The sequence below is a fragment of the Erpetoichthys calabaricus genome, chromosome 13 (assembly GCF_900747795.2).
Source record: "Erpetoichthys calabaricus chromosome 13, fErpCal1.3, whole genome shotgun sequence".
NCBI classification, from domain to species: Eukaryota; Metazoa; Chordata; class Cladistia; order Polypteriformes; family Polypteridae; genus Erpetoichthys; species Erpetoichthys calabaricus.
This window is the reverse complement of record NC_041406.2, coordinates 142,070,043-142,086,128: the sequence shown is the minus strand read 5'-3', so window position 1 is coordinate 142,086,128 and position 16,086 is coordinate 142,070,043. Positions and strand designations below refer to the sequence as shown.

General features: G+C 37.5%; 1 protein-coding gene across 3 annotated transcripts in view; it reads right to left on the bottom strand.

Moving 5' to 3' along the window:
* Positions 1 to 474: 474 nt before the first annotated feature.
* The window catches only part of trps1 (trichorhinophalangeal syndrome I), a 268,364-nt gene continuing 252,752 nt past the window's right edge, over positions 475 to 16,086 (bottom strand). For all 3 annotated transcript variants that reach the window (XM_051935977.1, XM_028817544.2, XM_051935978.1), the window contains 2 exons: positions 9,438 to 9,560; positions 475 to 1,625 (listed from right to left, as the gene is read on the bottom strand). In XM_051935977.1, coding sequence (XP_051791937.1) covers positions 576 to 1,625; positions 9,438 to 9,560 — 1,173 coding nt within the window. In that variant the 3' untranslated portion in view covers positions 475 to 575. The remainder of the gene's footprint in view (positions 1,626 to 9,437; positions 9,561 to 16,086) is intronic.

Below are 16,086 nucleotides of genomic sequence, written 5' to 3'. Positions count from 1 at the left end.
AAATAAGGATGGACCAAATAATAATTCAAAAAAGAAAAAGAAAAAATGCAAATGAGCATTTTTGTGTTTTCCTTCACTGGAAATGAAAAGTTACCGAAGCGTTGGTATTGGTGAATTCCCTGAGGGCTTTACGCAATGATATGTGTTCCTTTCTATTCCGTACGATAATTAGTGTTCAATTAATTATATTGCAACAACCGCTGTGTTATGATACAAAAAAAAAAGTCATATACAAGGAATTTATAGAAAGTGTTACTTTTTTTGTATTTTTGTGGATGGTACCGTTGTTTAAGACAGACTAGCGAGCCTGAGTTTAACGTTCCGTATTAAAGAATAAGAGAAGAGAATAAAACGACTGGACGGCTGACTACTATCCTCCTATACATGGAGAGCTTTATCAATTCTTGTCTGAAATCGTTTTTTTTTCCAAAGTGTCAAAACATCTAAAGCATCTACAGGGGGGTAAACGTCTGTTACTGTAAAGGTACCGGCCTACAAGCTTCTGCTGAGTGGCAACAAACCTTATTTGCCTCATTGATTTCTCTAAAATTGTGCTAAGAAGTGCTGCATTCTGCTCATTCCTTGGACTTGCCGTTCTTTTCAGCCTGTGCAATATTCCGGTGCAGACCCCTCTGGATGTGAGTTGTAAAGTCATACTTGTCTGCACACAAGTGATGGCATATGCTGCACTGAAACGGCCCGCTGTCGCCATGGCAACTCATATGCAAAGCGTACATCACCTCGTCGAGGAAGACGATGCCACAGTGAACGCATTTGGTTGACAGCTCGTCTTGAGTGCTCCTGTCAACCTTTTCAGTTTTTGCGACATCCACCGGCCCCTCTTCCTTTGCATTCGTTGGCACGTTGCACTTCTCCTTGGTGGCTCCATTTGTCGTCGGGCCTGGCCTGGAATGCTTAATCGCCAGATCTAAGGGAATGTCATTGTCTGAGCTAATGGCTGAAAAGTGTGGAGGCAAGCCGAAGGTGGGATAAGGCACAAAGCTTTGGCAAGGACTTGGCAAGCCAGGCACGTGGCTTAAGTAGTGTGGGTTGCCGGGAACAGACATTTTGTATTTAGTCCAGAATCTAAGCCAGTCGGCGTCGCTGTGCAAGTCTTGGTGTATAAAAGGAAGTCCAATCAGCGGGTACTGGTATTTCTCTATTGGGCTCCCCGGTGGAGAGTAATTGGTGTGCTTCGAGGGCCTCATATACTTCTCGATGGGACTCCCTCGTTCCGAGCTTCCTTTGCCCTCTACGGACGTCGAGCCGTTTCCCACGTCTCCACCGCTTTCCTGAGGACTTTTTATGTGTATGTGCAAAGGCTGCATCCTTTTCTGGATCTCCAGAGTCTGGGTAACTAATAAGGCCTGTTGAGTCGTGTGGGGCTTCGTCACGGAGCTGAACGTCTCCATCTTGCCCAGGTTTGAAGGCTGATGAACTTCCGGCTGAGGCTCGTCGACTTTCCGCTCCAGCGGGCTGCCGTTCACGTGCTCTTCGCTGTTGACCCTCTGCTGCTTGCTCAGCTGCTCCGAGGGCAGTGCATCGGCATTAAGGCGCTTTCGGGTGCGTCTGCGAATGATCTGCTCGCCGTTGTTTTGCTTGATGATGTTCAGGGGTCTCGGAGTCTAGAAGGGAATAGGACAAAACAGCATTAGTGAAGGTTCGCTTGTTTGAGGAGAAAGAAATTAACCCAAAATGACGGCAACGATAATGAAATGAAAAAGGGGGGAACTCAAAAATTCCTGGAGTCGGTCAGTAGCATGTGAGCAAAAGGAGATTAAGAGGAGACCTGACTGAAGTGTTTAAAATGATGAAGGGGATGAGTCCAGTGGGTCGAGACGGTGACTTAAAAATGAGTTCAACAAGAACATTTGGAAACTTGTGAAGGGGAAACTTCACACCAACATTAAGACGTTCCTCTTTACACAGAAAACTGCAGACAACTGGAATAAGTGACCAAGTAGTGTGGTGGACATTAGGGACCTTTAAAACTCGACTTGATGTTATTTTGGAGAAATTAAGTGGACAGGACTGGTGAGCTTTGTTGGACTCCTGAAAGATGACACAAACACCAAATGACTATTCATTCTTACCCTGCAATAATTTAGTCATTAGTGTAGTCCATGCTGTTACCATGATATTGGGTGCGCTAGCAATCACCACCCTCTTCTCATGACCATTAATTAAATGGCCCCAGTTTACTGGTAGATTATGGAGATGGAAAAACACAATCAACCATTTCCAGTATAAAACAAATACTAATGGTGCTGTGGATATCCCATTTGAAATCAACGTAATGATTCCCATAAGCAGCTGCTTTGGGTCACACTGGTGGCACATTTTGATAAAACGTGCTGAATGCAGTCACATTTGTAAAAGCTCTCCGCTGGCAGACCAGCATTTTCAGAAAAGATGAGCCAGAGTTGTGCATAGGAGCCCATGGTGTGCACTGAATATCACAGTCATCTAGAAATGACAGCCGTTTAGAATGCTGCCCTTATTTGTGGGTGAATATAAAATGCATAAGCAGAATAAAAAAACAATTTCAGCCTGTGGACTGCGTAACGAACTGCTCATATTTTTAGATGTGATGACTTCAGTATCAGACTTCTCTGCACTATCTTGCTACTCGTTTCTAGCGCATTTTTAGAAAGATGTGGCCGTGGATCTAAAAGGAGGAACCGCACTCACTCAGTAAGACAAGAACATCTAAATATACTGCAGATGTAATTGCAATGAGCCTTATTATGTCAGAGCACGACTTCTTCCAATCTCAGAAGAAAAGAAGAAGCTCCAATAGTTAAAGCAGCCAAGTGGAAAGTGAAGTGAAGCATCAGGAGAAATTCCTCAAGTATAGAGAGATGTCAAGCCAACAGACAACGCACTGCTTGTAGGATTCAGAGAATTTTGGAAGAGCTCACTCTGACACTGATGCTATAATAAGATGAACCACCAGGTGGCAGTGTTCCTTACAACTTTGTGATTAATGTAAGTTTTAGAGAAAAAAGGAAAACGAACAATTACTGAGATGACGGGTCAGCGCAGAGGACACCCAATGATGTCATCGTCCTCGTCACCATCATCATCATCTTAATTCTGCTTTTGAAGACTAAAACAATCAATAATGTGCGAATATATGTTATATAAATAGATATACACTGTGCACAGATAAAAGTGTGTACTATATATACACACTTACACTTTCATACATATATATATATATATATATACACACATACATATATACACATGCATATATATATATATATATATTAAAAAAACACACACACACACACATATATGCACACACACAACAAATAAAAAAACAACATTTATATACTGTAAATACTAAATAAATAATTGTACAAACTACTAGCAACAATTTCATCATCATTTTAATTCTACTTTAGCTGACTGAAACTATCAATAATGTGTGTATACATATGTTACATAAATATATATATATCATGTATATATAAATATAAATAAATTGGTATACATTGTATGTAAATATATAGTGTGTGTATATAGTAAATACCAATATAAATATATATTTTATAAATAAAATCACAAACATGTATGCACATGTGCACACACGCAATCAAAATAAAAATACAATACAGAAAAATAAAATAAAAGAGCAAAAATCACTATTATAAATGTCATCATTTTTAGTCTACTTTTGCTGACTGTATTCATGTTTTATATTTGGATAGGTGTATGCGTGCATGTGTGCGTGTGTGTGTGTGTGTGTGTGTGTATAGATACACACACACACACACACACACACACAAATATCACATATGCACAGACAACCAAATAATAACCATAATGCAATATTTAAAAAAATTAAATATCCATACAAATTACTATTAATAATTTCATCATAATTTTTATTCCACGTTATACACACATGTCTAAAAAAAATACAATAAAATAAAATTACTAAATATATAATCATAAAAGTTATTATTAATAATATTTTAATTTTTATTTTGCTTTTGCTGAATGAACCTATCAATAATATGTATATATGTTTTATATTAAATATATTAATACACACATACACACACTCATATATGCATACAACCAAGAAACACTAAATAATAATACAAATGAATATTAATATTAATAATGTCATAATGTTTATTCTGCATTTGCTAACTGAGCTCTATCAGTAATGTGTACATATATATAAATATATAAATTATAAATATATAAATTTTTATATGTAAATATGTATATAAATATAGATATACTAATTTCCACCCCGGGGGGTAAATGTTAACATTATTCAAAGTTATTTTCTGTTACACCTGCATTGTTATCACTCTTTAATTTAATATTTTCTTTATCAGTATGCTGCTGCTGCTGGAGTATGTGAATTTCCCATTGGGATTAATAAAGTATCTATCTATCTATCTATCTATCTATCTATCTATCTATCTATCTATCTATCTATCTATCTATCTATCTATCTATCTATCTATCTATCTAATCTTGCCAACTACACTAAAATATCTATCTATCTATCTATCTATCTATCTATCTATCTATCTATCTATCTATCTATCTATCTATCTATCTATCTATCTATCTAATCCTGCCAACTACACTAAAATATCTATCTATCTATCTATCTATCTATCTATCTATCTATCTATCTATCTATCTATCTATCTATCTAATCTTGCCAACTACACTAAAATATCTATCTATCTATCTATCTATCTATCTATCTATCTATCTATCTATCTATCTATCTATCTATCTATCTATCTATCTATCTATCTATCTATCTATCTATCTATCTAATCCTGCCAACTACACTAAAATATCTATCTATCTATCTATGTATCTATCTATCTATCTATCTATCTATCTATCTATCTATCTATCTATCTATCTATCTATCTATCTATCTATCTATCTATCTATCTAATCTTGCCAACTACACTAAAATATCTATCTATCTATCTATCTATCTATCTATCTATCTATCTATCTATCTATCTATCTATCTATCTATCTATCTATCTATCTATCTATCTATCTAATCCTGCCAACTACACTAAAATATCTATCTATCTATCTATCTATCTATCTATCTATCTATCTATCTATCTATCTATCTATCTATCTATCTATCTATCTATCTATCTATCTAATCTTGCCAACTACACTAAAATATCTATCTATCTATCTATCTATCTATCTATCTATCTATCTATCTATCTATCTATCTATCTATCTATCTATCTATCTATCTATCTAATCTTGCCAACTACACTAAAATATCTATCTATCTATCTATCTATCTATCTATCTATCTATCTATCTATCTATCTATCTATCTATCTATCTATCTATCTATCTATCTATCTAATCCTGCCAACTACACTAAAATATCTATCTATCTATCTATCTATCTATCTATCTATCTATCTATCTATCTATCTATCTATCTATCTATCTATCTATCTATCTATCTAATCTTGCCAACTACACTAAAATATCTATCTATCTATCTATCTATCTATCTATCTATCTATCTATCTATCTATCTATCTATCTATCTATCTATCTAATCTTGCCAACTACACTAAAATATCTATCTATCTATCTATCTATCTATCTATCTATCTATCTATCTATCTATCTATCTATCTATCTATCTATCTATCTATCTATCTATCTATCTATCTATCTATCTATCTAATCCTGCCAACTACACTAAAATATCTATCTATCTATCTATCTATCTATCTATCTATCTATCTATCTATCTATCTATCTATCTATCTATCTATCTATCTAATCTTGCCAACTACACTAAAATATCTATCTATCTATCTATCTATCTATCTATCTATCTATCTATCTATCTATCTATCTATCTATCTATCTAATCCTGCCAACTACACTAAAATATCTATCTATCTATCTATCTATCTATCTATCTATCTATCTATCTATCTATCTATCTATCTATCTATCTATCTATCTAATCCTGCCAACTACACTAAAATATCTATCTATCTATCTATCTATCTATCTATCTATCTATCTATCTATCTATCTATCTATCTATCTATCTAATCTTGCCAACTACACTAAAATATCTATCTATCTATCTATCTATCTATCTATCTATCTATCTATCTATCTATCTATCTATCTATCTATCTATCTATCTATCTATCTAATCTTGCCAACTACACTAAAATATCTATCTATCTATCTATCTATCTATCTATCTATCTATCTATCTATCTATCTATCTATCTATCTATCTATCTATCTATCTAATCCTGCCAACTACACTAAAATATCTATCTATCTATCTATCTATCTATCTATCTATCTATCTATCTATCTATCTATCTAATCTTGCCAACTACACTAAAATATCTATCTATCTATCTATCTATCTATCTATCTATCTATCTATCTATCTATCTATCTAATCTTGCCAACTACACTAAAATATCTATCTATCTATCTATCTATCTATCTATCTATCTATCTATCTATCTATCTATCTATCTATCTATCTATCTATCTATCTATCTATCTATCTATCTATCTATCTATCTATCTAATCCTGCCAACTACACTAAAATATCTATCTATCTATCTATCTATCTATCTATCTATCTATCTATCTATCTATCTATCTATCTATCTATCTATCTATCTATCTATCTATCTAATCCTGCCAACTACACTAAAATATCTATCTATCTATCTATCTATCTATCTATCTATCTATCTATCTATCTATCTATCTATCTATCTATCTATCTATCTATCTATCTATCTATCTAATATGACATGTTATGTATGTATAGTATTATTATTATTATTATTATTTACTTATTTGGCTGATTCTTTCATCCAAGGTGATTTATAACATGTGTTTTCATTTCTTTTGTTTCTTCTAATTAATAATAATAAATAATAATTCTTTCTCACTACTCAAAGTGCTCAGCAGTTGCAGGTTAAGGGCCTTCCTTGCTCAAGGGCCCAACAGAGCAGAGTCCCTTTTGGCATTTTACAGGAATCGAACCAGAAACCTTCCGATTGCCAGTGCAGATCCCTAGCCTCAGAGCCACCACTCTGTCACGCAGGCGCAGTGACCCGCACGTGGTGTCAGTAGTGGGATTTGAACCCACAACATTGCTGTTTAAAGTTTTGGTCCAAGGCCTTAACCTCTCTCTCTCTCTATTTTACATATATATATATATATATATATATATATATATATATATATATATATATATATATATATATATATATATATATATATACATATATATATATATATATATATATATATATATATATATATATATATATATATACAGTATATAAACACACACACATATATGCATATATACTGCACACATATACTGAATATATATATATATATATGCACAAACAACTAAATAAAAAATCTAATAGTATATAAATAAAGTATATATAAATAAATAACAGTTCAAATGATAATCAATAGCATCACTATAGTTTTTTATTTTATTTCTGCTGACTGAACTTATCAATAATGTGTGTCTAAAATGACTGTATGTCTTATATATGCGGTATAAACAGGTATATACAATAAATATGTACACACAAGCACACGATAAGTAAATAACGGTTCAAGTGACTATAAATTGTATTGTTATAATTGTTATTCTCTTTTTTGCTTACTGAACTTATCAATGATGTGTATATAGAATATTATATGTTAGGCTATATGCGCACAACCAAATTAAAAAATATAAGGCAATGTTTAAATGAAGAGTAAATAAATGACAGTAGAAATGACTTTCAGTGCTTGTGTCATCGTCATCATTTTAACTGAAGTTTTTGTTGAATGAAATTATCACTAATGTGCACACTATATTACATTCTCTAATGTTTATGGAAAATATTAAAAACTTGAGACCAATACAAATGTTAATTAAATAATACTTCAAATATTCAAACCGTGAAATGCTTTCAAATGTTACCAACACTGAAACACCACCCTGTATTAAAACCTAAACTGCCTTGGCATCTCGTAACATTCACGTAACTTGCTAGCTGCACTAAACTGGTCAGGCTGGCCCTCCAGCAATCCTTTTGATTTTCTTAAATCTTCCCGTATTTGGACTTCTTTCTCCTTAAACTTGTACATCTGTCAAAACAAAAGAGCAGATTTATTTTACTTGGTGGGTGTCTCGTTTTTAAGGTGAGCTTCTTTCGACATAAACAAGGGCTGATTCCGCCATCACGTGGCAGTGCCAAGCCGGTGGGCACACTCTGTGTACTCGGATTTATCGTGGGCTCACCTGCTAGCCCTGAGTTTAAATCCTGCTTTTGCCAGCGTGCACTTGGCACGTTCTCCCTATGACCACCCTGAGCAGACCCATGGAGGGCGGTTGTAGGGGACGCACCACGGCTGGTGATTTGTTTTTTGTTTTTTAATGTGTGGTTTCTGGCTTCATTTTCGCCGTTTTGGACTATTTCTTCATTTATGAGCCTTTAACCCTCCATGAGCACGGTTTGAATTTGGGATTACTTATTTATTTACGGACTGAAGAATTCGCACGTTGCTTTGTTTGGAACGCTCTCTGAATATAAAAAGTACAACGCGCCCTTCTGCCCCTGCTCTTGCTCTTTGGTGTCCTCATTGCTCAGTCGGTCTCGGTTTGTGACGATCAAAGTTCAAGGGAGTGATGCCACCTCACAGTTGGTACAAACGATCGTTAGTACTATAAAACAGCTATTATTATGGTATGTATTTGGCCAACTCCATTAAGCCAGGCACCTTACCAAACCAAAACCAAAACAGGCCTTTCTTTGGTCGTGTATTATTATTACTGCTTTTATTATTGCTACTATAATATCATTTTCTCGCTTTAAAAACTGCTGGTGCGGAGCCTTCTGTAATCAAAACCAGGGAGCAGCCTAAACGTTTACGGCCTTTTTTTTGAAGTTATTGTTATATTTTTATAGTTGTTAAAATCCCCACATCTGCCACCCCGGCACTCGAGCAGCTGAGTTTCCCAAGTCAGTCCTGGGGTCTGGCAGGCTTGGCCTCGGAGGGAGTTAATTTACGACAAAGCTCCGTACTATTAACTTCTGTTTTGACTTCATGCTGACATCATTTACAGTACAATGCACTGATTCATTAGACCCAGAACAACTAATTAAAAGAAACAAGAGTGAGATATCAGACATTTCCTCCCTGCATATCAATGTGGATGTTAATGAATTGCATCTGACTTTGGGAGGGACTGCAGCAGGGAAATTAACTGCAGGCCAGGGAGTGGTCCTGATCAAACAAGCAGAGCAGACCACAGCTGTCCCGCTTCACTGAGATCTCATGTATTTATTTATTTATTTAAAGCCCCCCCACCCCCCCGAACAAACCAATCAGTCCTTCCTACCGAATGGAGCTTCTGATACAGGCCACACGCGTTGCATACATATCCACCGTTTGCATTCTTTCTCCAAAGAGAAGTCTTTGTGGTCAGACAGTTGGCACAAAACACTCCTGATCCTCTGCGCCTCTGAAAAAAAAAGAAGAAAAAAAAGAAAGGAATGGGGGGGGGGGGGATAGAGGGGGGAGGGGTTGGCAGAGAAGGAAGGGATAAGAAAAAAGTCAAAGGTGATCAGACATGTCAGGAAACAGCAACGCCAGACTGCAGTGTCTTCAGGCTGGCGAGAGCCCGGTGCCCACCAGAAGGTCAAGTTCAAGTGTGATTAATGGAGTTCAGGCGACTTTCATTACAATTAACCTTAAACTGATTAATGGAGCCAGCGACACAGCACCATGTGGAGGCAGGAATTGATTCACCCGCAGTTTGTTAACATCTGCAGAGGCATCATTAGGCAGAACGATAAATCTGTCGCATATTATTTTAATTTCAGTTACATTTACTCAATAATTGCACAGGCTGTGACAGCATTGTACACCTTTACAAATATGATAATACAACAGAGAGAAACATAAACCTACAAATACAATACAGAAAATAATACAATAACACAAGACAAATAACATGTAAAACACAGGATGATTCCAAAAAAAATTAGGCATTTTGAAAAACGTATTCATCAGCAACTAAGTGTCATCTGTTTCATTACAGAACCGTGAATCCCCGCTACCCATGGTTTCCGATCCCCCAGATTCGTTTATCCTCCATTACAAAAGTGGTCTACTCAAGCCTAACTTGCGGCCATGCTCGGCGGACAAAAAATTCCTCGCACAGCGGCGCAACGTGAGATTGAGGAATAAAGTGTCCGAGGCTGCGCACGCGCTACACCGAACGGATCAAGAGGTGGGTGGGTCAACCGTTGAACCCCATTTGTGATTAAGACCGCTGCTTGCAGTTGTACCTCACGATTGGGAAATTTCCAGAAAGTGAGGGTCACAAGCACCCACTGCTCTTTGTACAAACCACTCATCGCTACTACATTTATTTACAGTGGACCCTTGACTTACGAACATCAAGTCGTTTGTGAGGGCTGCTTGTAACTCAAGTTGGTTGTAGGTCAAGACTATTTTTCCCATAAGAAATAATGGAAATACCCATAATGCATTCCGAACTTCCCACAGCAACACTTACTTAACCTTTTTATAATAAACAAGGGTTGTATAATGTGCATAATTTACCAAAAACACCAATAACGTTTCTAATGTACTAACCAAAAAGTTATAAAAAGTGCCTAGTATGTGAATTTCCTCTTGGGGATTAATAAAGAATCTATCTATCTATCTATCTATCTATCTATCTATCTATCTATCTATCTATCTATCTATCTATCTATCTATCTATCTATCTATCTATCTATCATATAGTGCCTTTCACCATTCATATCTATCTATCTATCTATCTATCTATCTATCTATCTATCTATCTATCTATCTATCTATCTATCTATCTATCTATCTATCTATTATATAGTTCCTTTCATATCTATCTATCTATCTATCTATCTATCTATCTATCTATCTATCTATCTATCTATCTATCTATCTATCTATCTATCTATCTATCTATCTATCTATCTATCTATTATATAGTTCCTTTCATATCTATCTATCTATCTATCTATCTATCTATCTATCTATCTATCTATCTATCTATCTATCTATCTATCTATCTATCTATCTATCTATCTATCTATCTAGCCTACCAGAAACAACAATTTCATACTGTACTCACCATATAAATTGACATCTTTGGCTTGCAGGAAGGGAGGAGGAGGAAGAGAATGAAATGGAAGGTGGTTATTGTTTGGAAGGAAAGCCCCCTTGCATAAGAACATCAGGACTCTGTCTCTCTGGTGTCCTTTCTCTCCTTGAGAGAGGCTGTAGCCCACTAGGACCTGCTTCTGGCTCATTAGGTCTCAACCTTTCCGGTAATAAAAACTGGTCTAAGGTGGTCTGTTTCTGTCTTTTCTTCAACACAGTTCTGTAGTATGACATGACATTGTCATTAAGCAGGTTAATGCAGCGATTAGCTTTTTCTCTGTCTGGGTGGGTCTTCTCTACAAATGTTTGTAGCTCTGTCCATTTTTTCAGACAAATCTTTTCTTTGTAAAATTGTCGAGATGGTGAATTTCGACATGCTGTACATATTAGCGAGATCGGTCACACGAACGCCACTCTCATATTTCCGCACAATTTCCTTCTTTGTTTCGATTGTGATCGCTTTCTTTACTTTCGTTACCTTCTCTTCCTTCCTTAGCTTCTTTTCTAACTTTTTTGGGGCCATTTTGATAGCAATTATCGAAATAAATTATATAAATCACTTGCAGTGACCGAAATTACATCCACAAACACACGTATCTGGGCTCCGACTGACGCTTATGAACGCTCTCGGCTATTACAATCGCACAAGTGGATACACGTGACCGCATTCGGGTTGTATCTCAAGACGTTGGTCGTAATTCAAAACAAAGATTTTGCTCGTAAACCAAGTTGTTATCATGTCAGGCCGGTCGTATATCGAGGGTTGACTGTATTTGGCTGACGCCTTTATCCAAGGCGACTCGATACAGTTGGTTACGTTTCTTTTTTTTGGTTTTCCACTTGGAGCTGGCGCCCTGCCTGGAGATTTGTTCCTGCCTTGCGCCTTGTGCCTGGCTGGGATTGGTTCCAGCAGACTCCTGTGACCCTGTAATTTGGATATAGCAGGTTGGATAATGACTGCCTGACTGACACTTGGAGCACAGGTAGGTCAAGTGACACAGTGGTGTCAGTAGTGGGATTTGAAGCCACAGCCTCAGGGTTTGCAGTGCCTGTCATAAATGACTGGATATTTTATTGTGCACACCGGCCCGTCGCTACCACCAGTTGGATAGTTTAGTGAGGTCCTCCGATTGGCCCAGCTGTGTTCTGTTGACGAGTCTACGAGATGATCAGACTTGACGTAAATTCAAATAAAGTAAATCACGCAACAGGGTGAACCCGTAGAAGGGTCAATACTGAGGCTCGAGGGGTGAAGTTGGTGGGCCGTTTGTGTCCACCCAACCTCATCTCCCCCACTGAGTTGGTGTCCCGCCAGAACCTAACCTCACTTTTCTCATAAGTTTGATGCTTCAGTACGCGCAGGGGTTTTCAGGAACGTAGCCCACCGTGGAAAACCAGAATCGACTGTATGCCCAGCACCTCCATTTCAATCAGATACCCACATGTGTCAGCGGCGGCCTCTAGAGGCGAACTCCAATCTACATAAATAAAATCGTAAGCCGTTTAGATGTCTGTCTGTTCACTAATACCACAACAACGGTGAAACTGATTCTCACAAAACTTTTTGTGTGTTTTGTTGTTGGTTCGGCCTAAAATATCGGCTATATGTCACATCAGGAATAGAGGTTATATCAGGAGGGGGGACAACCGGAAAGCCAGTGTTGACGTGGGGGACTACAATTCCCATCAGAAAAAGAGAAGTGTATTGGTTTGTGATTATGGAGAAAGAAGCCTGCGTCAAGTATTATTACTATTACCGGTAACGGCGCACTGCTATAACGATGACGTGCAGTGAATACACTTGACTTGTAGTTTTCACCCTCTTTCTTTCTCTGTACGTTTATCATTCGTTTGCTCAGAGGTTGATGAGCTTGTTGCTTCTCCACCATAGCGGCCCACTTCTTCTCTTCTTCCATCGGCATCTTTTCGCGTTAAAACTGATTAAGTCAGTGTTTGTGTTGCAATTACTTAGTACGTTTCTCTTAATTTTTCACTTAAGCTGGCACGTAACTCCTCAATCTGCCTCAAGAATGATTTAAGACAGCAGTTCTCAAACTGTGGGGCGCGCCCCAAGTAACAAAAAAGGGGGCGCGAATGTTGCCATATGTGGCATAATTTCACTATTCGTAGGAAAATTTTAAACTTGTAGCGGTGTATCAGCAGCAAAAAAATATAGGAATACATTTTATTAGGGTTTCAAAACTGGAGCGCGATTAAAACTGTTTGAAAACTCAGGTCGCAAATACGTAAAGGTTGAGAAACGCTGATTTAAGATATGATAAAGAAGGGGAAGTGACGGCGAAGGTGGTAGGGAATGAGAACGGCGCTTGTATGCATGCCACCCTGCTGGCCGCTGCCGAGAGTTGATTATACAATAAAATTAAATAAAAATAAAAAGGGGGATAAAAATCATCACCCCGAAAGCGGATAGCAGACGTCACGTAGTATACATGTGTACCAAATTTCTGGTCAAGTGCGAGCCACAAGTAATTTAAAATCCCGGACAGACAAATAGACAGCCATAGTAGAGTATTATAAAAGGAGATCATTAATGTAATAAGCCTTGCCTTTGAACCCAGGACTTGTGTCTGTTGCAGTTGTGTTTGGGGTGCTGTGGTGTCCTCTAGTGGTCACAAAACATAAACACAATAAAACGACAGCAAAAATAAAGGAAGACAACCGGAAACAGGAGTTCGAACCCCCAGCCAAGGGGAGGAACCACAGAAACACTCCGGGCGACTGCGACTCCAAATCAGTTTCCTGCTTTCATTTTAAGTTACAGAGCGGTTACTTTGTATTTCTATCTTTTACTCTTTTTCATCAATTTGCGAACATTCACGAAAGTCCCGTTTTCGCTTTGTCGTTCTGGAGTTTTGAGGGTTGCTTGACGAGAGGGAAGAAACAAATTTAAACGATTTTAGCACAAGGCTGCGACGTAACAAACTGTGAAAGAAGCGAAGGGGTCCGAAGGCGCTGTAATTATGCGTAAGTGTGGCATTGCGATACATACTTTTGAGTTATTTCCTTTTTTTTTGTATTGTATGCTTATCAAGTGTCCTGAGGAGATATGCGAGTAGGAATCTGATTGTTACTGCAGACGCATGACAATAAACTGGACACGTCTGCTTTGTTAGCCTCAACTGTATATACAGTACGTCAACACAGCCCCTATGGACACACACGGCCGTCCATACAGTTGAACGTTGATGTCGACGGACCAAGCACAGAAACTTTACAATGAATGCCTCCATTTATTCAGACGTTCAGCTCCTTTCCAAATTCTATTGGAAGACTGGGAACAAAATCCACTTTGATACGATCTGCACCGTATACCGGCCATAAGCGCGACGGACGTGCTGACGGTTATATTTAAACGATCCGCGTTATGAATGATGTGTTTTAGGCTTTTATACAATTCAGCTAATTTATTTTAACTTCAGAGTTGTGTAGGAGCTCGGCTACGGTGCCAGAAAAATACAATGGTTATAATTGTGCTCTGATGCCTTTAGAATGGAAAGCTTTCTGCAGACATAATTTTGGCTTTGAGGCCGGAGCACTTTCTTGGCAATGAAAGGGCGCTTGATTCATCGGGTGTTTCACAATGTATCACTAAAAAGTTCTGGTGAGCAGCCAGTTCCCTATAGGGTCATTTTTCCATCCAGATGCAAGTGCTATCGGAGGCCCTCGTCAGCTAAACTAATTATGATCTTGCATTTGCTGATGCCTGCTCACTCTAACGTTCGACATTGGCCATTAATCATCGATACAAGGAAAATGAATGAAATGAAAAGAAATGGGACACGGTAGCCTGTACGGCCATAAAAATTCAAAATGACTGCAATAATTTAATGAGATTGGGGAAATGTTTTTAGTGAGCTATCAGCAAGTGCAAAGTCAGTCTGACAATTGCCCTTTTCAACTAGGAACATAATATCATTACTGTGACCGGCCGCCTTTCTTTAGGTGACGGGAGTCACATCCCAGTTTCTTTTTTGTTTTGTCTCGTTTGGTTTGGAAAGTCCGCGCTCAGCAGCGGGACGTTTATGTCTGAAGGATAATGTGGGCTTTCATTGTCGGCACACATGGACTCCCGCTTTACCCCATAAGTCTTGTTACCATTCGTCCCATGCAGGGAAAAGCCCGAAAACTGAAACAAGAAAATAAACTTTAAACTAATGTAAAGCTCCGAGGATCAACCCTGCCAAATTGTAGAAATATATTAGAAATTGGCGGACTTTATTGTGTGTAAATCTCATTCAGATGCAAATCGTCATGAAAGGCACTATATAAACCCTCACGCTCGAGTTACTCTTCCTATGCTCACAATGCAGCAACATAAAAATAGACTCCGCGTACTTAGAAAGTGCTTGAGAGTTCAGTATCCTTCACTATCAAAGGCGCTATATAATATCACAAGGGCACCAGCTCAATCGCCACTCTAACTCACTGGCACCATCGCTGACACACCTGTGTACACTTTCTAGAAATCTGTGGTGTTTATTGATAAATCCTTTTTATATAGTGCCTTTCAAATCATTCACAATGAAAGGCACTATACAGTATACTACTACAAGGGTGCCAGTTCAACTTTGTGTTGCTTATGAAATCAAACAAAACATTTTGTAATAAAGAAACGTTAAACCAATAATTAACAAACAACGAGCCAACCAGTTATAGTAAGAATCCCAACGAGAGTTTCCCAATATTTATATTCCTTAAAAAAAAAACAGAAATCAAGAAAATATAAACGACTCCAGACGATGAGTCGGGGCTGGGGGGTCTAACTCCGATCTCAAGCGGGGGGCCCCATTTTTTTCATTATGACCACTTGCTTAATC